The sequence below is a fragment of the Plecotus auritus genome, assembly GCF_963455305.1.
Source record: "Plecotus auritus genome assembly, chromosome: 2".
Classification (NCBI taxonomy): Eukaryota; Metazoa; Chordata; class Mammalia; order Chiroptera; family Vespertilionidae; genus Plecotus; species Plecotus auritus.
Genome location: NC_137771.1, coordinates 86,591,756 through 86,617,900, shown reverse-complemented (window position 1 = coordinate 86,617,900; position 26,145 = coordinate 86,591,756). Strand labels below are relative to the sequence as shown.

The 26,145-nt window shown below is 41.4% G+C and overlaps 1 protein-coding gene across 7 annotated transcripts in view; it reads left to right on the top strand.

The window, feature by feature from the left end:
- The window catches only part of PHACTR1 (phosphatase and actin regulator 1), a gene marked incomplete at its 5' end in the record, with an annotated part of 573,950 nt that overhangs the window by 253,606 nt on the left and 294,199 nt on the right, over positions 1–26,145 (top strand). Inside the window, one exon of one of the 7 annotated variants that reach the window (XM_080657416.1) lies at positions 3,024–3,041. The exons of 2 other annotated variants lie outside the window; for them this stretch is intronic. Coding sequence is in view for 2 of the 5 variants with exons in the window: in XM_080657413.1 (XP_080513539.1) it covers positions 3,488–3,512 (25 nt within the window). 4 more of the 7 variants (XM_080657413.1, XM_080657417.1, XM_080657415.1 and 1 more) reach the window with 4 other exon arrangements.

The window sequence follows — 26,145 nt, the reverse complement described above, 5'->3', positions numbered from 1 at the left end:
CCAACTTGGGCAATTGGGGCAACCCAAGGAAGGAACTTGCTATGAACCAGATATATATATATATATATATACATATATATATATATATATATATATATATATATATATATATACTAATATACACACACACACACACACAGATTCTCTTCACGGATTCTCTGGTGGCATAAAAGGAGCTGCATAATTAATACCATTTAAATTCTAAACTTATTTAATATTTTCTTGCTCCATTCAATAAAACACTGTTTGAATTGTGCCATAAGGCTAGAATCAAATGAATGCAACTTATTGTTCTAAAATCTCCAAGGAGAGATAGACAAATATACTCAAAGAATAATTTCCAAACCAAAAATTATCAAATATAGTCAGGGGCAGGTCCATCTACTGTGGTTGTCACTAGCCACATATGGCTATTGAGCACATGAAATGTAGCTACTCCTAAATAAGATGTGATGAAAGTACAGGGTTCAGAAATGTAGAATAAAGAAAATAATACAAAGTACTTTGTTAATAATTTTTGTATTGATTACATATTGAAATATTTTGGATAGATTTCATTAAATAAAATATACTACCAAAATTAATTTCACCAGTGTTTCTTTCTTTTTTTAATGCAGCTATTAGAAAATGTAAAATTATATTTATGGCTCACATTATATTTTATTGGACAGTGCTGGTCTAGGAAATTCAAGCTTTGCAATGTCAATATTTGATGACTTTATATAGGCCAAGGTTATATTTTATATTATTGCTTATCTTTCTATTACTGGGGAAGGTCTCACCACCTGATGTTTTCAAATATCTTCCTATGTATCTTTATCTCATAAAAAAGTAGTTGTCATAGCAACTGCCACAACACATTGTATTTACTACACCTGGAGGAAGAGATATGAACAGTCATCAATCTGTCATTTAAGTGTACACATTTATAATTTTTTCATGTGTATCTGGGTCTTCCTTTGCAAAGCAGAGCACTGAGCATAGGAGACCTGACTTCTAATTTCTGCCTGTGTCACTGGCTTCCTTGGGTCTGTATAAAGAGAATAGAAACTATCTCATATCCCTTCAGGGGAATATTTGGATATTCCAAATATTAAAAGTATTTTGAAAGATATTCTTAGGGCACCTTAGCAGTCTAATGTCACACAGTTTAATGTAGTAATGGCATCTAATATTCCTTACAGTGCTGGAGACAGGCAGGAAGAACCAGGAGGTTTCCTTTGATTGATATGGGAATGGGCATGGAGTGGGGGAGAGCTTGGGGGGGGGGGGAGATGCAGAAGAGAGAAAAGAGGCCAGACTGGGATAAAGCAAAAGAAGACTGGTCAGTATTAGCATTTGTTCCCACAGACTTTAACAGTCCTTTCAAGTACCGTGTTTTTCCACATATAAGACTCCCCCATGTGTAAGACTCGCCCTACTTTTCCAACCCAAAATTTAAAAATCAATATTTTAAACAGTTTGCTGGTTTTTCTCTTAATGCCTTCTTCTTTTTTTTTTTTTGGCATCTTAAGGAGTTGTTCTTCCTGTTTTCTCCACAGCCTGATCATACACTCAGTGGAAGGAGGTCCAAATTGTCTCTCTGCAGCTCCATTTCCATGCTCTTTTGCATAGCTGATTACATTCCGTTTGAATTTTGCAGAGTAAGACAATCACTTACCGGTATTTATCTTTTTATCTTTTGACATCTTTTTGGGCTCAGAACATTCAGGTCCCTGTTGCATCTGCGCACTCTCCACCTCCACCTCCAATTACAGCAGAAGCCGATGTCAGTAACAATAAGGCTCGTGATTGGAGGAAGCCTGTTTGACAAGGTATGGGCAGCTATGCACCCCATAGCTCCCTCCTCGTCTGACTTCCATGTATAAGACACCCCTCGATTTTCAGTCTAATGATTTTAGAAAAAAATAGCGTCTTATACACGGAAAAATACGGTACTTTCCATATTCAGCTACAGGGCTCCACTGGCTGGGAGATTGAGAGCCCAGAGCCCCTCTGCATATAGTTCATCCCAGCTCTGACATGGGAAAACTGAACAGGTTGGAGTTTTTTATGTTGATCATCCTGTTTCATGGTGCTTTAAATGTTATGCTTATTTACACCATTTAAGTTTCTGCATGAGCCTGTCACACATGGGTCAATTATGTTTTAACATGCTTGCCCTTCAATATGCATCATTTGGACAAAGATGACTGAAAGGGAAATTGCGATAGACTGAAATGATTCTTATTACCGTGAAGGTAGCTTTAAAATACTCACATGGATTGGCCTTAGGGATTTCAATGTGGTTGAAAGTAGAGGCTGGGGGCTCAGCCTCTAAGAGGTATTTGCATAGCAGGTATGCAGTTTTCAGTTGGACTTTATGCTTGTTTGGTGTAGTTGGAGCGGGTTTATGAAGACCAAGGTCAGAGCTAAAGACCCCTCCACCCAAGCTACCCCTTTGGTATTTCATGGAACATGGATGTGTGGCAAAAGTAATAAACCGTCTGTGTGTTAGATTTTGTTACACATGTGTCATAAATCTATGTGAGGCTTTCCCACTGATGCTGCACCCTAGCATCTGAAAATTCACTCAATAGTTTGTCTAATCTATGGGCAGCCGCCCTAAAAGAAAATCAAGAAACTGCTAGTTACACCTTCGATGTTACATCTTGAGAAATCCCTAAGTCAGCAGTAGCATTTAGGAGTTCCTTGACCCAAAAGGAATCAAACCAAAGGGAAATAAAAATATGAGGCAAAAATGTAGCACCTCCTGCCTAGTTTCAAGAAAGGTTAATTGTCATTGTTTGTTTTTTAGTGTCTCCCTTTCTGCCTCTCCATCCACTTCGTGGGGAGGGGGAGGTTGGTGGAGAAGAGAGAAAGGGAGTGTGGCTTTCTGGTCAGAACTCAAATAGCACAGTTTGAATTATATAATGGAGCTGCTGGGAGTCAGGTGACAGGCTCACTGAGTAATTCCCTGCAGACGGAGACAAACTGCATGTTAAAAAGCTCAACAAATACTCAAAAAAAAAAAAAGGAAGAAAAAAAAAAGGAAGAAGAAAGTAAGCAAGGAAGGAAGGGAGGGAGGGAGGAAGGGAGGAAGGAAGGGCAGCCCAGTCCTTAAATTCAGGACTTCCAAGCTGCAGTTTCCTCTGAATTCTCTCCAGGCAGAAACAGCTGGGCAGGTGGGCTGAGTCTGAGACTTGCAGAGGCTGCAGAGGGTCTGGTTTGGATCATAGACTTACTTTCTCTTTCATTTCGAAAATGCTCCCTGCTTCTGAAACTGGTTGCCGCCAATGTCAAGTAAAACGTATGACTCCTTGGAGACTCCAACCAGGTTTTTAAGAAACGAGGTTTTGTGAAGGTAAACAGCGATCCCACAGGCTGGGTGCAGGGACCGCCAGCAAGAGTCTGCCAACTTGTTCTGGGATCTGAGTGAGCCTGGAGAAACCATCTGTGGTGGGGGTTTCAGGTTAGGAAAGGGATCAGATGGACCCTTCCTGCCTAGATGGGTGGCCACCCCATCGTCCATGGTGAGTGTTGACCCCCTTCCCTGCCCCATTTCATCCCAGGTGGGAGCTGGCAGCAGTCAGGGAATTGGCACGGGCGGCCCGGGGGCCCTGAAGGGAGGCGAAAGGGCTGCCTGGCACCGAAAGGCTGGCTGGGCTGGGCGTGTGTAGCATGTGTATTCAGAGCCCACACTTGAGGAGACTGTTGCTCAGCCTAAGAAAGCACAGTTATCGGAGAGCCGGGAAACAGCCAGGAGGAGGCTCCGTGTGAGAGCAAAGAGCTGTGGGAAATCTGTAAGGTAGGCATTGGAGTTTTAAATAATTGATTGCCTTTTGTGTGTTTGTTAGGTGGATTTTGTATTGGTTTTGTTCGGTTTAGGGAATTTTTCCTTTTTGGAGTTGCCAATATTAGTTGATTTGTTTTTACAGTCCTCGGATAGTCTCCTGGGCTGTGCTGGAGCTCACAGGGGCTGTGCAGATGCCTGGAAGTCAGAGGAGCTGGATAAGGAACTGGCGATGTTTTTCAGACCTAGGAGATTCACTTGCAAATCTCACCGTGATGGAGACTTGCTGGGAGCCCTGGACGCCTGCTGAGGCAGGCAGCTTAGGAACCCTGGAGGGGTTTCTGATTTAAAGAGACAGCAAAGGGAAAATGGAATCAGCAATTGATATTTTGGGGAAAGTGGGTCTGGGGAGAAGTTGTTGATGATTTAAAAAAAATAAGATAACTGGGAAAATAAAAGGACTAGATAAAGGAATAGGTTTGGTGGGACCTCATCTGGGGCTGTGGCATTTTGAGATAAAATTTGGCATGGAAATAAAAATCCATACGGGGCCTGATAACAGCTCCCTGGGCGTGAAGAAACAATACTACAATGGATCTTTTTTCCACGGACCACTGGACTCCTACCAGTGGTCGGCAAACTGCGGCTCTGTTGACTAATGAGTTTGCCGACCACTGTCCTAGGCAACCTGAGAAATGGGCAAGGCTCTCGTTTGCAGGAGTTTATTTCTAGTTGTTCTTTTTTGGCCACATGAGGTGCTCTAAACAAAATATGGTGATGTTAGAAACAGGCCTAGAAAGAGACTCAAGTGTTTGCTGCCCTCACTCCTTCCCCACCTAACTCCCAGTCTGGAGCAAATTATATGAGTTCATTGCTTCTAATATAAACAGCTCTGTAGAATGACCGTTATCGCTGCAAGAGAATATTTGGATATTAGAATAAAATTGAATTTGAATCAGAGGTTCTTAAATCTTTGAGATTATGGACCGCATTTGGGAATCGAAAAGTGTCTCTACTGCAGCCTCATCACCTCCATCTCTTCTGATGCTCGACAAACAGAACTAAAAAATAACCACAAAGCCAAAAGGCATAGCATGAGCATTCTAATTAAAGCCCCTTTTGCAATGGCAGCCCCTTAAGAAAACACTGCTTACGTAGTTCCTATCAGCACAGTGAGTTCCTTTTCTCCAGATTTCCATCAGTTGAAAATTGCTAGAAACCTGCATTTTTGCACTCCAGTAATGTAATGAGGTCTGGGCTTCATAAACAATGAGCAGCACACACTACACAACCCGTCAGTGCCTTCTACGTCACAGAGGCTAACAGATGCGCTACATAGCTTGGAGTGCGTTGCTTTGCACTCTCATTCTCTGAAATTTGTAATCTGCCTAAGTCATGGAGCCTACATCATCCTCCCCAAGAACTGGGTCTTGGGTCTTACAAAGGATGTTTGTGTTCATTTTCAGTCTGAGGGACAGTCAGAAACGCAGTTGTTTGGATGTCCATTTCTGGGACAGTTCAGTGGTTTATGAGACAACTAGTCAGAAGATGTGAAATAGCACAACTGTTGAAAATCCAGTCCTCAGAATAATAGATATTTTGGTTAAAAGCATACACTTTTTGTGTTCAGACTGACTTGAGTTTGCATTTCTATTCTGCCACCTATTCAGTAACTGACACTCGGGGCAAGTGTCCTGACCTTTCTAAGGCTCCATTTCTTTCTCTATAAAATTGGATAGTAACAGTGCAAACCTCATACATTGTATGGGAAATAAATAAAATAATGTATTAATAGAACAGCACATAGTACAGTGTCTAGTATAATCAGCACCTAGTCAATGTACCTGCTATTATTAGTGTTATTTATGGGACCTAGTTACCACAAAATACTTGTAAAACCAGAAGGTATAGAATATGTTGTGCAAATTCAGATCAACATTCCTGATCTTCAAAATGTTCAGAAATTAAGCCATGAGCATTTCTATCCTTCTTTATGAGGAGACATCATTGTCCCTATGATTTGGACAGAAGAGTTCATTGAACTGGTTTAAGCCACACAGACATCAGTGGCGGCAGCAGGTGGGCAATATTTGTCTGCAGACTCTCTGCCCCTAATGCCTTGATCATGCTGCTCCTGATGACCCGCTGGGGGATACACCAAGGTTGGCCCAGCCGAGGCAGAGTAGCTCTTGTCTCCGAAGAGCCTCAAACACTTTCCCGTGGAAGTAGTTGTGGTTTGGCAGGCTTGGTTTGTCTTACTTCAGCCCTGCTATGAGTTGTGGCTCTGAATCTGCTGGACTCAGGCTACAGATGTTCATCTGCCAGCTCAGGCAGATGTGCAAGCGTGATCATGGCTACCCAGTTATAAGCTTCCACTAGGACAGCACAGAGCCTGCTACCCTTGTCTAGCCCCCTGAGGACTGAGTTCTTGTTTTCTCCTTGTAGGCTCTTAACATGGGGATGTCATGCCTCCCATAGAACAAACTGCCAACCATAGACAGCAAGTCCTCACTTGACATTATCCATAGATTCTGTGACTTTAAGCAAAACAATGTATAACAAAGCCAATTTTACCATAAGCTAGTTGATATAAATAAGAGTTAAGTTTCTACTATCAAAGTTATAATGAAACAATGTTGTTCTAAATGACAAATTTGTGGACCTGCTGTATTATAAAGTTGAAGACAGTCATATAATGAACCTAAAGGGCAAAAATGTCAAAAGGCCTTTACTTTTACATTCCGTGGGTATTCAGCCACCTGTAAAATGCAGAACCCACAGTTATAGGGCAGGAGTTAAGAGAAGGGATTTCATGGGAGGTCTTCCAGGTTAAGCCTGGGCTTCTCAAGGAAACTACCTGAATCAAAAGTCCCCCCTGGGATTGGTCATCAAATGGCAGAGTGATGAATATTGTAGTATCATCAACTAAGTAATCCACCCAAAGACAACACCAAACTCTAAAATTAAGATAAACAGGAAAAAAAGGTTCTTAGAAATACAGAAAAAAATAAGATATGTGGTTCAAAAATAAAGAAACAATTTTTTAAAATATATTTTTATTGATTTCAGAGAGGAAGGAAGAGGGAGAGATAGAAACATCAATGATGAGAGAGAATCATTGATCGGCTGCCTCCTGCACACCCCATACTGGGGATTGAGCCTGAACCTGGGCATGTGCCTTTGACTGGAATCAAATCCAGAACCCTTCAGTCCGCAGGCCGACACTCTATCCATTGAGCCAAAACTAGCTAGGGCAGAAACAAATTTTTAAATGTAAAAACACCCTAACCTTGGAAATATGTATTGTAATGCTAAGGAGAAAGAAAAAGGAGTGAAAAGGAGAAACAACAGAGACTGGGATTGAAAGTCTTGGTGACAAGTTCAGTCTTATTCCCTGACTAAATTATCAGTTGACTCTGTTTTCTCATTTATAAAATGATAAAAAAATTATTATTGCCCAACTCCCAAGGTTGCTGATAGAAAAAAATGAGGCGACGTGTCAAAACTGAAGAAATGACAACAACTTTAGAGTATTCCCCTCAACAACTCGATCTCCACCTGGAACTATTACACAGGTTTTAATAACTGTATAGGATTAAAGGAAATTGAACCCCCCCCAAAGAAAAGCAAGACACAATGTGGGTGTAACTAAGAAATAGGATTTTTTTCTTAATAATAGGGAAGAAAATCACTGGGTAATCCATAATGAATAACCAATAACTATTGTATTAGTTTGCTCAGGCTGCCATAACAAAACACCATGAGCTGGGTGGCTTAAACAATAGAAATTTATTTTCTCACAGCTCTGAAGGCCAGAAATCTAAGATCACGATGTCTGCAGAGTTGGTTTCTCCTGTGGTCTCTTCCAGTGGCTTGCAGATGGCCATCTTCTCACATGGTCTTTCCTCTTTTTGTGCACATCCTTGGTGTCTCTTCCAGTCCTATCGGGTTAGGACCCCACCCATATGACCTCATTTAACTTTGATAACCTCCTTCTAGGCTCTATCTCTAAATACAGTCATATTTTAAGATACTAGGGGTTAGGGCTTCAGCATAAGAATTTTGGGGACACAGCTCATAACTTCTCATTAAGCCCGGCCAGTGTTGCCCAGTGGTTGAGCACTGACTTATGTGAACCAGAAGGTCCTGGTTCCATTCCCAGTCAGGGAACACGCCCGGGTTACTGGCTTGATCCTCAGTGTGGGGCATGCAGGAGGCAGCCGGTAAAAACAAAGGTTAAACATGTCAAAGTTACTTAAAAGAATTATCCTCCTAATCGCCCTTGCATTTCACATGAATATAGCTATGGTTTATTTACGCATGCACTCATTCAAAGAGGAAAGCATGCTCATGCTATTTGTTTGCTCAGTTTGGATCACCTGGCATAAAAATACGTGGTCTTCATTTTGCTTTTCATCTCAGATATCAATTATCTTTGAACTTTTTTTTAAAGACATGAAATTTCTTTTTTAGTTTCCCAAATCTGTATTGCTGAGATTTATTTAGCTATTTCCTTGACAGGTAAAGAAATTAAATATTCCCCCCAACACTTAGGTATAAGAGCTATTTCCACTGTGCCTGGGGACAAAGGGTGTTTTGTCTATTTATCATATTAAAAAAAAAAAAACATGCTAACAATGTATAATAGGAAAATACTCCTATATCAGCATCTTGGGCTCCTTGTTTCTATTTAAAATGCCCCGCCAAGATGTCCAGAGGTGAGCATCCTTTCTGACCACATGGAAGATACTCTCCAGAGCTGTGACACTCCATCCAAATGCCTCTGCCCACAGAGTTCAAATGCTAGAAACAGCAAGAACAGTTAGCTTAATCTCTGTAGGTAAGTGGGAAAGGGTTCACCTACAAGAGAGCTTCTATTCTTTGAAATAACCCAAGTGTGAAACCCTTCCTTTATGAATCAAAAAGAAACCTCTTGAACTGTTCTAAAACCAAAAAAGAGAAAGAGAATTGCAATGCAGCTGGAAACTACACCCTACTCAGTCAACTGAAACTCTTAGATGAAGAAACTCTGCATTTGTATAGAGATCTGGTAACTCAAGAACAAAGGCTAAGACAAATAAAAAGACTGAGAAATCTTTGTCCTCTTCCTAAATTGCCAAAGCATAAAAGGGGAACTGGGAAAAGTGAAGCCATGTTCAATTCAACAAACACTCGAAACGATCTTTCAAATATTCTGGACAAAAAAAAAGTCCAAAGTATATTTTGCAAAACCCAAGAGAAATTCACTCCATATGTTTCTGATTCACTTATAGTTTAATCATCAAAATATTGCTTTGCAAGGACTAGTTATATCCAAGAAACCTTTTACGAGCCATTTTAAGTCATTGTCTTGAACACAGGAAGCCCTCTTTTGCCAAAAGTTAACAGATGCCTGAGCAGAGGCTCTGGACTTGGTCCTGGGGGTAGAGCCCCGGATACTGAGATGTGCAGATCAGACAGTGTTGACTGTATAGGTTCTGTGGGGAATCTGTGCTGTGCATCTGTCTCCACTCACGAGAATAAGAAAAACCCTTCAGAAGAAATAACCCAGGGGAAGGCAACCATTGGCTACCGTGATTTCCACTCAAATTCATTCCATTCATGGACTCTCATACCCCATTCACCATATTCCATTTGCTAAATGATAATACAGGTGGTAATGTCTCTACTGAAATCACAGTATATTGTTAGTATCTTAGTCCTCAGAAACCTAAGGTAGAATTTCATTAATGAGATTCGAAAACAGCAGCTTCAGACAGACTAGCTATTGACCTAGCAATAGAAAAAAAACTTTTCTCTTTATTTTTGAATTTTTGGTGTTTTTTTTTTTTTTTAATGAACTAAAATCCTCAGAGCTGAAGATTTCTAAAATGGCTTTAAATAAAATAATGTTTATGCTGCTTTCTCTCTCATTGCCCTTCGTCAGCAGTTTTCAAAGGTCCCTGGTTAGTGAAAATTCTCCGAGTCCCCCTCAGACCTGCTGCTCCCAGGGATTCTGAGATTCCAGTTCACTTCAGAATCATTGAGTGCTCCTTAAAACAGAACTGCTGGACCCCACCCATGATTTATGATTAGACAGGTCTGGACATGACCTGAGTACTTGTATTTCTAACAAGTTCCCAGCTGATGCTACTGGTCTGGGGACCCATTTGGAGAAGGGTCACACTACTGGTTTGCAGTTGAGTGACAGGAGATGGGTGCTAAAGCACGGTGTAAGTTGAGACCATTCCAGGCGCATCCACTAATGGTTACTTGGGATGTGTTTCAATGATTGAACAAGGATGCCATCTCTCAAAATTGCTGTGGACCATTACTCATGGCCAAAGAAATGAAGCAGTTTGTGTGATTATTGCAATGACTGTGTAAATCTGAGGCCATTGCAAAGATTCAGTTTATGAAGTGGGAGCACCATCAGGCCAGTGTATATAGAACCTAGTGTTTACAGATTTTCATGAATAAGACTATCTGTAAACTTTAAACTTGCATAAAAGGAGTAATTAAACTCATCTGGTGACATGAGCTTTTTCTGTTATTAAAATGTAAAAGGACGTTTATTGCATGGGTTCTTGCATAAGGAATATTGGGTGTACAATGGGAAAATGTCTTTGATGAGAACTGTGTAACTGACACAAGTGGACTGTCCTGATCCCAGGCCCATCATGAAGCGGGAGCTCAGGGAAGGCATTTCAGCAGGGAGTTCTCCCGGAGTGCTGCTTTTTGATAATCTGATAATACAAACAAAGAGTTTATAGAACCTTCTAAAACACAGAGGTTTGCAAACCTTCAAATGCATTAGAGTCACCCGAGAATCTTGTTTATATGCCAGTTGTCATTCAGCAGGTCCACAGTGAGGCTCAAGGTCATTTCTAACAATCTCTAAGGTGGTACTAATGCTGCTAGTCCTGAACCACACTTGAAGAAGCAAGGTTCCAGATTAGAGGTTCAGGACCCTGGAAAACCTTAAAAAAATTTCTGGGTCTGGGTGTGACTTGGGCATAGATATTTTTAAAGAACCACAGATACACATTTTACAGCCAGCATGGAGGGCCTCTGACCTGGAAAAGTAGTTAATATTTCTAGGCTGCCTTTCTCAAAACCATATCTCACCTGAGTCTTTGGTGATATTGCAGTGAATTCATACTTGTCTTCTCTAGTAAGAGCCTTAAGTGCCTTTTTCTATGTTGCTGATAAAAGAAAGAGCCAATATTTTAGATTCCAGATGTGCTGTAGAGTTGACAGTCAGCTATGACAATTCAGCAACTTGTTTTGTAGTCTCACCTGTACAGAAGGCCTCCTATTTACTCAGATAGGCTAGTAGTATGCAGATATATGTATGGGTACAACCAACATTGATAGTAAAATTAAAAAATGTTTAATATGCTCAAGTACTGAGACAAATATTTGAGAACTCAGAACCCTGCACAAAATAAACATCAGGAGAAAAATTTGTCTTAAAAAAATGTTAAGAGCAGATGTTACAATCTACTTGTCCCCAACATAAATAAATGTGGGACTATTTCAATGGAACATCTAATCCTACTTACAATTGCATCCCGATGGACCTTCTTAGATGAGTCACCTACAAAGTGCACCCTTAAATAGCTGAATATGCTATCTGTGTGGGGTAATTAAAAATTGTGCACTAAACATTAGAGAATGCCTGCCAAACACAATTATTTCAGTTTTAGCCTACTTGAATCCAAACTTCTCCTTTTCACAATAATTAGCCAACAATTGTAGTTACTTCTTAAGATCATTCTTAATGTCTGATAATAAAACTATGACAACACAGAAAAAGTTGTTTCCTTGTTTATTGTAGCAGATGGCTGCAGACTCAATTTGTCTAATAACTGTATCAAGTTATTTTAATATCAAATCCGAAAGAAGGGAACTTACATGCATAGCACTATTTTAAAAGTAAAATTTAATCCACTAATGAACCATTCTTACCCACTCACCCCCCCTCTTTTTTTTTTTTTTTTTTTTGCAGAAGTATTATGACAGGCTTTGAAGAATTAAAAACTCTGATGCCATATAATTGCTTCCCATGTTAAACTATGAGTCATTAATGGCCATGAGTCTGAGACTGACCAAAACATCATTGCAAAAGTTGTCTTCTTAACCAAATCTCCATGAGTTGAAACTGTAGTTAATGATCAGTAGAAAAACCAGTAATGGAACAGACATGGCCAGGACAGCCACAAAGAGATGGTTCTTGTTCTCCAGTTCAGTCTACTATTTGAGCCCCCTTTGTGCTCTGCCTTGTCCCTTGGATTGAATTTCACCCACTCATGTACCAGGGTAAGCAGCACAAACAACTAGAGCAGGAGGAAAAACTTTAGGATCCTTTTTTCTAGTTTCTGCTCTGATTTAATCTTCACCCAACAGTCGCCTGGAACTGCTCTCTTGACCTCTTTGTACATCATACTTTCATTGGTGTTCTCTTCAGTATTGGACTTCAGATGTTCTCACATATTTAGGTTTGGCTACCTCGTGGCTTACAATGTCCCATACCTCCCCACTTAGAAACTCCCTGCTCAACCTCACCTCCAAGGAACCCATTCCCACTGGGACAACTTTAGCCAGGCCCAACTAGCTAGGATTACAACAGACCTCTGAGAAGCCTGGGGTAAACAAAAGGAAATGGGTCTGGCCCTTGGATTACTGAACACAGCTATGTGAAGCGGGGTAGGATGACCCTCCATGCACTAGGGAGCTGATGGAACCCCTTGGTCTTTGAGTTCATCTATATTCATCTCCAGAATACCAAGCTCCCTCATCCCTGAGATTAGAGTTTTAGAGTTGGGGCTTGGGGAGGAGGAGAGAGGCAGGGAACTTTTAAATTTGTATATTCTTGAAAAATCGTGACTTTAAAATGTACTCTTTAAATTTCAGTTCACTGTAATACTTGAAGTTCTGACTAATAAAACCCAATTTCCCTAAGGGGTTTTTTAGGTAGACAATTTTTTTTATTTTTGAGAAAAGAAAAGCTAGTGTAAATTTTTGAAGTGATGGCCAATAAGCTCATGAATGTCTGTTTGTTTAAATAATGATATTTGCTTCATGAAGCAAAGGTAAACCACGTGGGAATTCATCTGAGGGAACAATGCCTAAAATCCTATCAATGGCAATTATTGGGTTGGGCTTTATAATTCTAATAGAGATTGTTTTCAGCTTTTGATGATTGATCAGATATTTTAGAGTATTTGGGTTTTTAATACGGAAATAAGCCAAGACAAGGGAAAGGAAAATTACTATAAACATTAAAAACAGAACAAATAAGGCACTGGTCAGGTAGCCCTGAAATGCCAAGGTTTCAGGTTTGATCCATGATCAGGGTACATACAAGAATCAACCAATGAATGCATAAATAAGTGGAACAACTAATATATATCCTCCTAATATATAAAAATCCTGGGTCCATCACAACCAGAGGCTTGACCAACCAGAAGTCAGTCCTGCATTCAGTGCTGGGTTGCCATGGTGACCCAGCACTGACTGCTACAGCTGCAGGAGCAGTGACCCAGCACTGACTCCTGAGGGGGCTGAAGAGAGGCCTGAAGAGAGAAGCAGGGTCTGATCCATAGCCTGTGTGGCAGCTGTTGATCAGCACTTGCCTCTCTCTTTCTCTGGGCAGGGCCAGCAGCTGTATCTCCATTTCTCTCCAGGCCTCCATCGAGGCTGCTTATCAGCCCCGCCTTTCTGATCAGGCCTCGTTGATAGGCCCAGAGACGTTGACTGGCATAGAAACTGACCAATCAGAACCAAATTGGCTGGCAGAGGAGGGCAGTTGGGGGCGAGATCAGGCCAGCAGGGGAGGGCAGTTGGGGGCGAGATCAGGCCAGCCGGGGAGGGCAGTTAGGGGTGATCAGGCTGGCATGGGAGAGCAGTTGGGGGCAAGATCAGGCCAGCAGGGGAGGGACATTGGGGGTGAGATCAGGCCTGCAGGGGAGGGCAGTTAGGGGTGATCAGGCAGGCAGAGGCAGTTAGGGGTGATCAGGCTGGCAGGGAAGGGCAGTTGGGGGCAAGATCAGGCCAGCAGGGGAGGCCCATTGGGGGCGAGATCAGGTCAACAGGGGAGGGCAGTTGGGGGAGAGATCAGGCCGGCAGCAGAGGGCAGTTGGGGGCAACTAGACCTGCAGGGGAGGGCAGTTGGGGGTGAAATCAAGCTGGCAGGGGAGGGCAGATGGGGGCGAGATCAGGCTGGCAGCGGAGGGGAGTTAGGGGTGATCAGGAAGGCAGAGGCAGTTGGGGGCGAGATCAGTCTGGCAGGGGAAAGCAGTTGGGGGTGAGATCAGGCCAGCAAGGGAGGACAGTTAGGGGCGATCCAGCAGGCAGGCAGAGGCAGTTAGGGATGATCAGGCAGGCAGGGAGGTTAGGAGCAATCAGGCAGGCAGGCAGAGGGGTTAGGAGCAATCAGGCAGGCAGGCAGAGGCAGTTAGAGGCAATCAGGCAGGCAGGTGAGTGGTTAGGAGCCAGCAGTCCCAGATTATGAGAGGGATAACTGACTGCCAGTTTAGGCTTGATTGGCCTAAACCAGCAGTCAGACGTCCCCCAAGGGGTCCCCAATTGGAGAGGGTGCAGGCTGGGCTGAGGGAACCCCCACTCCATGCACAAATTTTGTGCACCGGGCCAATAGTATATAATAAAAGACTAATATGCAAATCGACTGAACAGAGGAATGACCAGTCGCTATGATGCACACTGACTACAGGTGGCAGATGCTGAATGTAGGAGCTGCCCCCTCATGGTCAGTGTGCTCCCACAGGGGGAGTGCTGTTCAGCCAGAAGCCGGGCTCATGGCTGGTGAGCACAGTGATGGTGGCGGGAGCCTCTCCTGCCTCTTTGGCAGCACTGAGGATGTCTGACTGACAGCTTATGCCTGCTCCACGTGGCTGAGGGACCCCCCCAGAGTGCACGAATTTTGTGCACCAGGCCTCTAATATATATATCTTTAAAAATAAAAAAGAAAACAAAAACCAACCAAATAATAACAAAAGATGGGTACACATTACCAGGCAGTAACAATACCAAGAATCACTGAATTAACCCAATCAGGAACCTTCCCTTGCACATTCTGTTAGGATAAGAGTTAGTTCTGTGGATGGACATTCCACAGCAGCACTGTCCAATGTGGCACCCAGCAGCCACATGTGGCCATGAGCACTTGAAATGTACCTAGTCCACACTGTAATGTGCTAAGTGTTAAATAACACTGGATTTCAAAGATTTAGCATGAAAAGGATGCAAGACATCTCACAATTTTTATATTGTGATTACATGTTGAATAATACCTTGGATAAATTGAGAAACTTGAAGGGTACACTTTAAAGTCACGATTTTTCAAGAAATTGAAATTGATGGGAAATTTGTGAGGTGTGAACCTGGAGAGGTAGATATGAGCCAGGAAAATAGCCCATACTTTATATGGTTTTGTGAAATGACCAAAGAAATTTTCTTTTTACTTTTTTTAAATGCAGCTACTAGAATACTTTAAATCACATTTGTGGCCAAGTTATATTTCTATTGGACAGGGTCATTCTAGAGCCTGAGGATAAAATAACAAAGTTAAACTCTATGAAGTACAAAAAGCAAGAAAACCATAGGAATGAAGGGCTTTTTATATGAACTTTCTTGTTTGGTTTGTTTGCATTAAAAAATGGTGGTTTTAAGTTAATTTTACTTTTTATTTTTCTCTATAGTTTGGTAGATACTTTCTAGACAAAGGTTAAAACATCCATCAACAGATATTTAGGAATGGATGATCTTTTACAACCTACTCCAGGTGAAAATTTAGGGTGTGGCAAACATAGGTTTACAGTTGTTCATCTGGAACATAATACAATAATTAATAAATAATAATATAAGAATAAACTGTTTAGCATACTTACAACTGTAATCCTACTTTTGCCCCAGCCTGTATTTCTCAAATTAAATAGAATACTGCTACGTGAACCATTTGGCAATGTTTTGTTCAGAAATTAGTTGAGAAAATGAAATGCTATATACTGCTATATATTTCTTGGTATATTATACATTTGTACACATACACACACATATACCAATCAAATATCCATTCGTAATTATGTAGGTGACAAATGGACCAAGGTAGCGTCTAATGTTTCAACCTAAGTTTATCTTCTCTGAATTTAGCAGAAGAGACTTCTGACCTTGGTCAAATGGGAGACTTTTTAAATATATGGCATTGATAAATTTTTAGAGTACCAAGTACCATGTAAGACACTAAGGATACAATGATGAATAAGATAGGTACAGGTCCTACTTCCTCAAGGCTTACAGGGAATGCAGACAGGCCATGACAATGTAGCATGATGAGTTATAAAATAAAGAGCATGTTGCAAAGGCACCTAACAAGGACTTCCTGGAAAGAGCAGAGTCTCAGTTGAGACCTGAAGGGCGTAGAGGTTGTTCCAGGTGGAGGGGCATGCTCATGGATAAGGCTGGAGGCAGAAGACTGTAAACTGTGCAAACTCAGAGAATTAAAAGGAATTCTGTTTTGCTGTTCATCAGGTGAGGGGATGGGAAATTGGTGAGATGTGAACCTGGAGAGGTAGATATGAACCAGGAAAACAGCCCAATCATTGTATGGTTTTGTGAAATGGCCAGAAAAGGCAAATTTATAGGTTAATAGTTGCATAGGGCTACAGTGAGAGTAAGGAGTGATGGTAAATGGGCACCTATTTTCTTTTTAGGATGTTTTGAATGTTCAAAAATAGGATTGTGGTGATGATTGCACAATTTTGTAAATATTCTAAAATTCATTGAATTATACACTTAAAACAGGTAAATTTTATGGTATATCAATTATGTCTCAATAAAGCTGTTAAAATAAAAGGGCATCTTATAAGTTCTGCTGAATTTTGATGCTTTCCCAGTTGAGGCAGGAAGGTAATGATGATGTACATTCATGCACCAGATCCCTGATGTGTGAGGGCGATGTGAGGTGAATACTGAAGACCCTATGGAGCATCTACTGTGTAATAAACACTGTGTAGACACCTTATCAACATTATCTCATTTAAACCTCACAACAACGTACTGGTACCTTGATTCTGTCGGGGTGGTTTAATATTGTCACAATAGAGATGTAATTCTATTGGATCGGAAATGTAGACAACCACTGCTTTATCTAGAGGCAATTCAAGCTCAGAGAGGTGAAGTAACTTGCCCAAAAGCACAGACAGTAAGTAGATGAGCCAGGATTGGAACTGAGGGATGTAGGATCTCAGGCTTTGCCCTTTCTACTCCACCCTGCTGCCCAGAGACTGGGTGAATGAGCATGCACAGCATGAGGTTGAACTCTTTGGTAGATTATCCAGCAATAATACTTACACATGCCCCTTGTATTAGTTTCCTGTTGCTGCTGTAATAATTTGCCACAAATTTATTGGCTTAAAGTAACAGTTCTAGAGGTCAGAAGACCAAAATCAGTCTCCCTGGGATGAAGCCAAAATTGGCTCCTTCTTGAGGTTCTAGAGGAGAATTTATTTCCCTGCCTCTTCTGGCTTTGAAAGGCTACCTGCATCCCTTGGCTTGTGGTTCCTTCTTTGCAATGGTATCACTCCAACTTCCGCTATCATCACAGCTCCTTCTTCTTTGACTTGACCCGGTTATAAGGAGCCTTCTGATTGATTATATTGGGCCCATTGGGACATTCCAGAGTAATCTCTTTATCTCATGAGCCTAAATTCAAATCACATCTGCAGACTCCCTTCTGCTGTGGAAGGTAACAACATATCCACAGGTTTGAGGATTAGAATGTGGACATCTTTGGGGGGGGGGCATTATTCTGCCTACTAAAACCCCTGCTCTAGAAACCTGTGTGAAAGGAGTCTAGGAATAAACATATTCTTTCATATTTTGACCTTGCACACAAACTCAAAAGCTTCTCTTTATTTCTGACAACTAGAATCAAATAGTGCTATTATTTATTTGTTTTCAATTTTAAATGTCCTCCTCTTGAAACTTTTGAGGAATAAAATTAAAAAATTGATGTGTCATAAATAATATTATTTTCCTTTGGAGGTATTATTATTAGTTGCAGTATTACTTTAATATATCAAACCCTCAGAGAGTTCCCATGCCAAAGGAATGTGGAAATTTGGACAAATGAGAACAAACACACACATAAAGTAATATTTGTATTGCTCATAAACTGTTTTTGAGGCATACTTTTTTTCTACAATGTCATTTAAAGCTCATAGTTGTTTTTAACTTTTTTATTGATTGATGAGAGAGAGAGAGGAGAGAGAGAGAGAGAGAGAGAGAGAGAGAGAGAGAGAGAGACTTGTTGTTCCACTTATTTATGCATTCATTGGTTGCTTCTTGTATGTGCCCTGATCAAAGATCAAACCCACAACCTTAGCTTATTGGGAGGATGCTCTAACCAACTGAGCTACCCTGCCAGGACTCATAATTGCTTTTAAATGGGCCAGTGTCTTATTTTTTTTAAGGTTCTGTGGTGTCTCTCTTGCTCTAACTTTACCCTCTACGGCAATAGCTATAAATTGCTAAAGTCAAGGCATCAAATTAACAGAAGATGAAGAACAAAATCAGAGACCATGCGACAGCCTTGAATCCTCTTACTATAGAGCAAGCACAATATAGAGCAAGGACTTATCTATTGTTATTCAAGGGTTTCAGGTTCTGAGGGGTCATCATTGTTCCAAAGGTAGGAGACTTTACCATATTTTTTTAAAAGTATATACATTCAAAACATTGAATAGTAAGAGTTTGTAAGTTGAAGAGAATGGTATCTCCTTTAGTTCTTATACAGAATTTTTCTATATATTCTTGTCTCTCCTTGACTAATGATAATAATACCTTTCTTCATAACTCCTGTCATCTTTGCAGAATATATCAACCCCTCAATGTTTTGTTCTCTTATGCTCAGCATATCACCATAGACTTTTCTATTCTTCAACTCAAATCCTATGACAGACTACTGCTAAAAGCAATATTTTAGTTTAAACATGTCCTAGGTGGTTAACAAGGTTTAAGTTTCACTCTCAGAGTAGAATCATGGAGGACTTGGGATATTTGCTCTTTGTCATTAACTATTCCTCAGGGGGGACCTCTTGGGCTGAGATACAGTTTTTATTTGCCACATGTGGGTGTGGTACCAGCCCATTCCGTGTCTCTGACCCTCTTACCAGTCTGGATGTGGATTTTTCTTTATATCCTTAGTTGTAAGAATTCAGTTCAGCTAGATTTCAGATGGTTCTGAATGATGGTTGTTCTGCAGTTTAGTTGAAATGTTGATGGCCATTAACTGCTTATGTGACCTTGGGATCAGTCTATCTGGAACTGAATTTTTCCATATGAAAATCAAACTGATCAGGGTTGTTTGATATGACTGTGAGGTTCCTTTCAGTTCTAATATCTTATAGGCCCAGAACATTTAGTGGTTATGGGAACTATGTGTTGGATCTTGGTTTGGGTTTTTAAGAAATTGACCCAGAGATAAGGTTTTGAGTATAAGAGTTTATTTGGGAGGCACACTCAGGAAATACTGGTAGAGGCTTGGGGAGATAAGACAGAATATAGGAGGAAGACAATAAATTTACTATCAAGCCAACTGCTACTGTATGCAACACGCTTCCAAGTTATTCCAACTTAGAGGTGTGGAAACTGGGTATTTATTCACATACTTATTCTCTATCATTGGTTAAATAGAACTTGGTGTGGCATTGTCTCTATAGTATTTCTTGTTCCTTTGTTCCTATAATCAGAAAAAAAAAAAAAAAAGCCAACCCTCCATATAGTGCTACAGGTGTTCCAAGTAAGCTTTCTAATTGTAGAAGTAAATGCCAATAGGATTTGGGTGGGGTGCTGACTACATCTGCTGCAATGTGGGTCAGGGAGGAGGGGAAGTATGGGAAATGAATGGTCAGTTAGGAAATGAGTGAGCTGTGGTCTCATGTTTGGGTTTATTTTAAATTGTCATGAATGTATCAGAGGTTACAAGGCATTGCTCTGAGTGTTTTGTTTTTTTAATAAATCTTTATTGTTCAGATTATTACAGATGTTACTCTTTTTTCCCCCAAAGCTCCCCTCCACCTGATTCCCCCCTCCCCCATGCCCTTACCCGTCCCCACTGTCCTCATCCATAGGTGTAAGATTTTTGTCCAATCTCTTCCTGTACCCCTCACGCCCCCTACCCCCTGAGAATTGTCAGTCCACTCCCTTTCTATTCCCCTGATTCTATTATATTCACCAGTTTATTCTGTTCATCAGGTTTTTTTTATTGACTTGATTTTTAGATTCACTTGTTGATAGATATGTATTTGTTGTCACTTTGTTGTTCATAATTTTTATCTTTACCTTTTTCTTCTTCTTCCTCTTCTTAAAGAATACCCTTCAGCATTTCATATAATCCTGGTTTGGTGGTGATGAACTCCTTTAGCTTTTTCTTGTCTGTGAAGCTCTTTATCTGACCTTCAATTCTGAGTGATAGCTTTGCTGGATAAAGTAATCTTGGTTGTAGGTTCTTGCTCTTCATCACTTTGAATATTTCTTGCTACTCCCTTCTGGCCTGCAATGTTTCTGTTAAGAAATCAGCTGACAGTCATATGGTTACTCCCTTGTAGGTAACTAACTGTTTTTCTCTTGCTGCTTTCAAGATTCTCTCTTTGTCTTTTGCCCTTGGCATTTTAATTATGATGTGTCTTGGTGTGGTCCTCTTTGGATTTCTTTTGTTTGGGGTTCTCTGTGCTTCCTGGACTTGTAAGTCTATTTCTTTCACCAAGTAGGGAAAGTTTTCTGTCATTATTTCTTCAAATAGGTTTTCAATATCTTGCTCTCTCTCTTCTTCTGGCACCCCCATAATTTGGATATTGGTATGCTTGAAGTTGTCCCAGAGGCTCCTTACACTATCTTCATATCTTGTTATTCTTTTTTCTTTTTGTTTTTCTGGTTGGGTGTTTTTTGCTTCCTCATATTTCAAATCTTTCGTTTGATTCTTGGGGTCTTCTAGTCTACTGTTGGATTTCTGTATATTATTCTTTATTTCAGACAGTGTATGCTTAATTTCTGACTGATCCTTTTCCATTTTTTTGGCATGCTCATTAAGATCCTTGAAGGTCTCACTAAATTCCTCGGAAGTCTCACTAAGTTTCTCGGCGGTTTCTAGAAGATTCTTGAGTAACCTTATAACTGTGGTTTTGAACTCTATATCCAGTAGTTTGCTTTCCTCCATTTCTTTCATCCATGACATGTTTCTTTGTCTCCGAATTTTGGCTGCTTCCCTGTGTTGATGGAGTGGCTTTGTGTGGTAGGTGATCTATAGGGCCCAGTGGCTCAGCCTCCCCAATCACTTGAGGTGGACACTCTTGGTGCATCCCTTTGTGGGCTGGGTGCACAGCCTTGTTGTAGTTAAGCCTTGATTGCTGCTGGAAGGAATTGACCTTCAGGCCAATTGGCTGTGAGGATCAGCTGTGTCTATAATGGAAGAACTGCTGTGCTGGAGACACCCTTATGGGGCAGGACTTGCTTCAGTGGGGCTTTGGTGCTCACTGAGTCTGCCTCTTGAGTGTGTCACTTATGGATGTGAAGAGTTGAAATCTGGTGTCATCTCACACTGACCACTAGGTACACTGGCTCCTGGATCTTCAAGGAGGTGCAAGTCAGCTACTGTCTGAGGCTGGAGCTATAGCAAGATCTGCAGATTTCTCCTCTTTGCTTGGGTTTTGGAAGTTTTGGAGCTGACCCAGCTGAAGTTTGTTAGGTTAAGCTGTGATAAGACAGGCCATTCATATGCAAAAGTCACCGTACACAGTTTGGGTGGGGTTGTAAATTGGGTGGGGCGGGGTCTCAGGGAATCACTAGGGCTTGGCAAACAGCGATGGCTGCCAGTCAGCCCTCTCTGCATCTCCGCATTTCTGCGTCCCCGAGTCCCGCGCCCCAGCACAGTGAACAATGATTCCTGTGTGCACCTCTGCAAGAAAGCCTCCTTCCCTTTCCCTCACCTCTCTCCCTAGTGACAGCAGCGGTTCTTAGGCTCTACACCAGCAGAACCACTAGCAGGGTTGCCTAAGACCATCGGAAAACACAGATATTTACATTACGATTCATAACAGTAGCAAAATTACAGTTATGAAGTAGCAACGAAAATAATTTAAAATAATTTTATGGTTGGGGGTCACCACAACATGAGGAACTGTATTAAAGGGTAGTGGCATTAGAAAGGTTGAGAACCACTGTTCTAGAGCATCTAATTTGACCCTCTTATTTGACTCAGCAAGACACCACGACTTTGAAGATTCAGATATTTGTCCAACAGTATCCTAGGGCTTGTGGATTCACATATTCTAACACCCTGTGCAGTGCTCTTTCTACCCCATCACATTGCTGTATTGTTCCTCTCTCTTTCTCTCCCTCTCTCTCTCTCTCTCCTTTTAAACAACAAAATGACTTGAAAGGGCAACTATCTAGGATTCATTTCTTTTAGATTATCTCTACATGTAATTAATAGCTTCACACACACAGTTAAAAAGTTGTCCTTGACCCTAGCAAGTTTGGCTCAGTAGATAGAGCATCGGCCTATGGACTGAAGCATTTTGGGTTCAATTCTGGTCAAGGGCACATGCCCGGGTTGCCGGCTCCATCCCCAGTGTGGGGCATGCAGGAGGCAGCCGATCAATGATTCTCATCATTGATGTTTCTATCTCTCTCTCCCTCTTCCTTCCACTCTGAAATCAATAAAAAAAATATATATTTTTTAAAAAGTTGTCCTTGCCTTTACAATGTTAAAACATTGAAATCCTCCAGTCACACAGGTCTGCAAGGATTTGTGTTTTTGTTATTTGTTTAAAACTGATAGCAAAATGATCTGCCGTTATGTAAGGACAGAAGTTGACTGAGCATGCTACTGATGGAGAAAGGGGATGTTTTCACAGAAAGTCTTTGTCCACGCCCTATCTTTATTTGACCTCCATCTTGAGCAATATGCCATAGACCAGTTAGTTAAAAAAAAAAAAAAAAAAAAAAAAAAAAGGCAACATTTCTCTGGTGCTCTGTCCTGCTTCTCTCAGCTTCCCTTTGCCTGACCTGCTCCAATGTAGCTGTCATTTAAAATCTCTGAACCTCGGTCTCCCTGTGTTTAAGTAATAGTGTACTTCTCGGCCGAGGTAGATCTGGTTTTGAAGGGGTGTTTCTAAGAAAAAATACAAAAATATGACTTTAGAAATTTAGGAAAAGCAAATGTCCATGTGAATTCATTGCAAGGTTCTCTCCTAGGGCTTTGAAAGGGGACCATGCCTAGTTTAAGTGTCACTGTCTTTACGACAAATGCACTCCTACATCCCAGTATCCTCCACAATGTTTCTTTCTATCACAATAAATCTGGCGCATATCCTGTCTGACTGTATGGTGGTACCCTTGGCTGGTCCTCTGCCTGCCTCAAGTCCTATCCCCTCGGGCCCATCTCCCACTGGCTGTCTGAGGAAGTGTTCAAAATCTGAATTGAATCATGCTACCCACTTTGTGTAATTCCTCCCTGATTACCCATTACTTTAAGGATAAGCCTAATTCCTTAGAAAGCCACCTCAGACACTCTAGAAGGAGCTGATCCTTGCCCCTCCAGTACTTTCTCTTGCAGGCCCTCAGGACCATGCCCACATACCAGCCATCCTCACTGTCTCAGTTCCAAAATAGGTTGGGCTCTCCTGCCTATATCCCTGCCACGTGATGCCCCTTATTCTTTGCTGACTGTTAGGCATATCCCTCTTATTTGACTCTACTCCCCAATCATCTGATAGTGAAGTCTCTCCAGGATTCCCAATAAAAATGGCCACTCCTTCCCTCCCCTCACCGCACTCATCTGTATGTACCTATGTCATAACTCCTGGGACACTTTAGTCCTCTGATGAGCTTCTTCATCCCTCCCCCTACAGAGCTTGAGGGCAGTCTTTTCTGCCTTTGTATTTCCAATGCCAGAACATAGGTAGTTGTGGTGGAATATGTGATCATTGAAGTCCATGTCATGTTAGCTCTTTACTCACCACAGCCATATCAGGTCTCAAGAGCAACATGCATTTGACAATTTTACAGAATGAAATAAAGGAACTGATGAGATAAAGAACTCAGAACAACTCCATTCAAGTTGCTTTAACACTAGGATCAGGATCATGGATTTTCACTGGAATATTCTCAGTAGCCATCTTCCTGTCTGCCCCTTTTCCTAGACCTCCGCAGCAAGATAACAATGTGAGAAGACATAGGGATGCTCTGAGCATAGCTTTGTCCTTTGCATGCTCAAAATGATTATTGATTCTAAATCACAACGTTCTTGGCAATTCCAAAATTTGTCACATTAGCCCATCTAAGAAGCTAACACCATTTTCCACAATGTACCACTTGTGCAGGAGGAGAAAACAAATGCAATATTGCCTGGAAGGAGTTGAAGAAGAGAATGGCCCAAGATCTCTCACCTGAAAGGTGAGGTCAGAGGGCTCTCTCCCTCCCCCACCTCCAACCCAGCCACTGGGCACATTGTTCCTGAGGGACCAGGGGCTTCCTGGGCCAAACACTTGTATTTCTCTTTCCTCAGGTGGAAGAAAGGGGAGGGTGAGTCCGGCTTCCTTTTTATTACTTGAGGAATTCTACCAGGTCCCTAGTTTCTCTCTTTGCACTGATTCCTTTAAATCATTGTTGTAATCATTAAACATGATCTGAATCCATTAAGCGCCTTTCTAAATGTGCTGATGCTGTACTAGGCACTGAACGAAGGATGTGAGACAGCTAGTGAATCTTACCCTTAGAAGTTCACAGTGCAAACACACTTAAGAGAGAAAGGCCTTTGAGGCCCAGGGAGTCCTCCTGAGCTCCGCTTGGCAGGTGGCAGCGGGTGCCCAGCGGTCAGACATGGGGACTGGCAGTGTGTGTCTGCCTGGCATACCCCTGCATGTGTTCCTTGTTTGCATTGTGTCCTTCTGGCACAACGTGGGAGCACTGGGAGCCTCACATACAGGCATTACTGTTTCAAGAAACATTCCCTTTCTGTGTTTGTGCACGGAGGGGATCCAACCCAGTGAGTTTTCCTTACAAGTGAATAACCCACCAAGAAAACCGTGTAACAAATGTTTCAGTGTATTCTTGGAATTCTGTCAGACACTATGATTCTTTCTAAAACAAAATCAAGTAATAAAAACTCTCTCATCCTTTAGTTGTCAGATGCTTGCTAAATAACACAGCTGATTTGACTTATTTCTTGTTCTGGGGACAACTCTCTGAATGCTTCCTTTTTGGCTGCATGGGAATAAAATCACTTTCACAGTTAGCATGATTTATTAGTCACAAGTAGAGTTTTCTTTATGATATATAGACATGTTCAATTATTGCTGATAAAATGATAGTATAATCCTAGTCAAATTATGGAGAGTTATTTTGTGTCATAGCAAAAAAAAAAAAAGTTGGAATAAGCCCTCCATATGACACTTTCTTACTGAACAGTATGAAAATGCTGGTGACTCTAAAAGCTTACAGAAAAAAATCACAAATTGTGTGTGTGTATGCACCAAATGACAAATGCTAGAAGGATTTATTATTTTGCCTCTTTCACTGTCTCTGCTCCTACACATCTATCCCCCAGTGGCCTTAAAGTGACCAGGCTAAGACGAGAATTCATTATCTCCCAGCCCTCAGCCTTCTCCCTGCTCCCAGAGCTCAGTGCAGCAAGGCCAAGGAGTGGGGCAAGTCCCATAGAAGTGCTTTTATGTGTCCCCACCAAGGGGAATGTGCTTTGAGCATGGACCTCTCTGATTTTGCTCACATTGCCTCTGTGTTCAGAATTTGCCTGACCCTCTTCCCCACTGATGCCTGCCCAGGTCTCTATGTATGACCTTCCCTAGGACCATGTGCAGATGGTCCAAGCTGAAGCCTCTCATTCTACTAGCACGTGGTTTTGGGTCTTTTACACAATGCTAAGCATAATTATTCTTTGCATTGCTGTTATTCTGCTATTTGTCTTATCATCTGAATACTATGAGCTCTTGAAGACAATGAGCTCTCTCTGGTCTCGTCTTCCAGGATAGCACAGATCAGTGTCTGCACTTAGGGAATATCGGATTGAATGCATAGGAGAGTTAGGGTTTGAATTTGTGGTGAGTTTGGATTCACACGTATGAGTCACAAATAGAATGACTTCTATGCCTGGTTGTGTGTGGCAAGGAGGTTAGGATGAAGTGGACAGGCTTTTAAAAAAATGCCCACTGCATGTCTATTTAAGACTCCCAGCTCCTAAGTCTTACACCAATTCTTTTACCGTTTCCTAGAGACATGGATGCAGACCAAAGATAAAGACAGCTGGGAGGAAGATAGCCGTGCTGTTATTTATAGGCCTTTATCCATTTTCC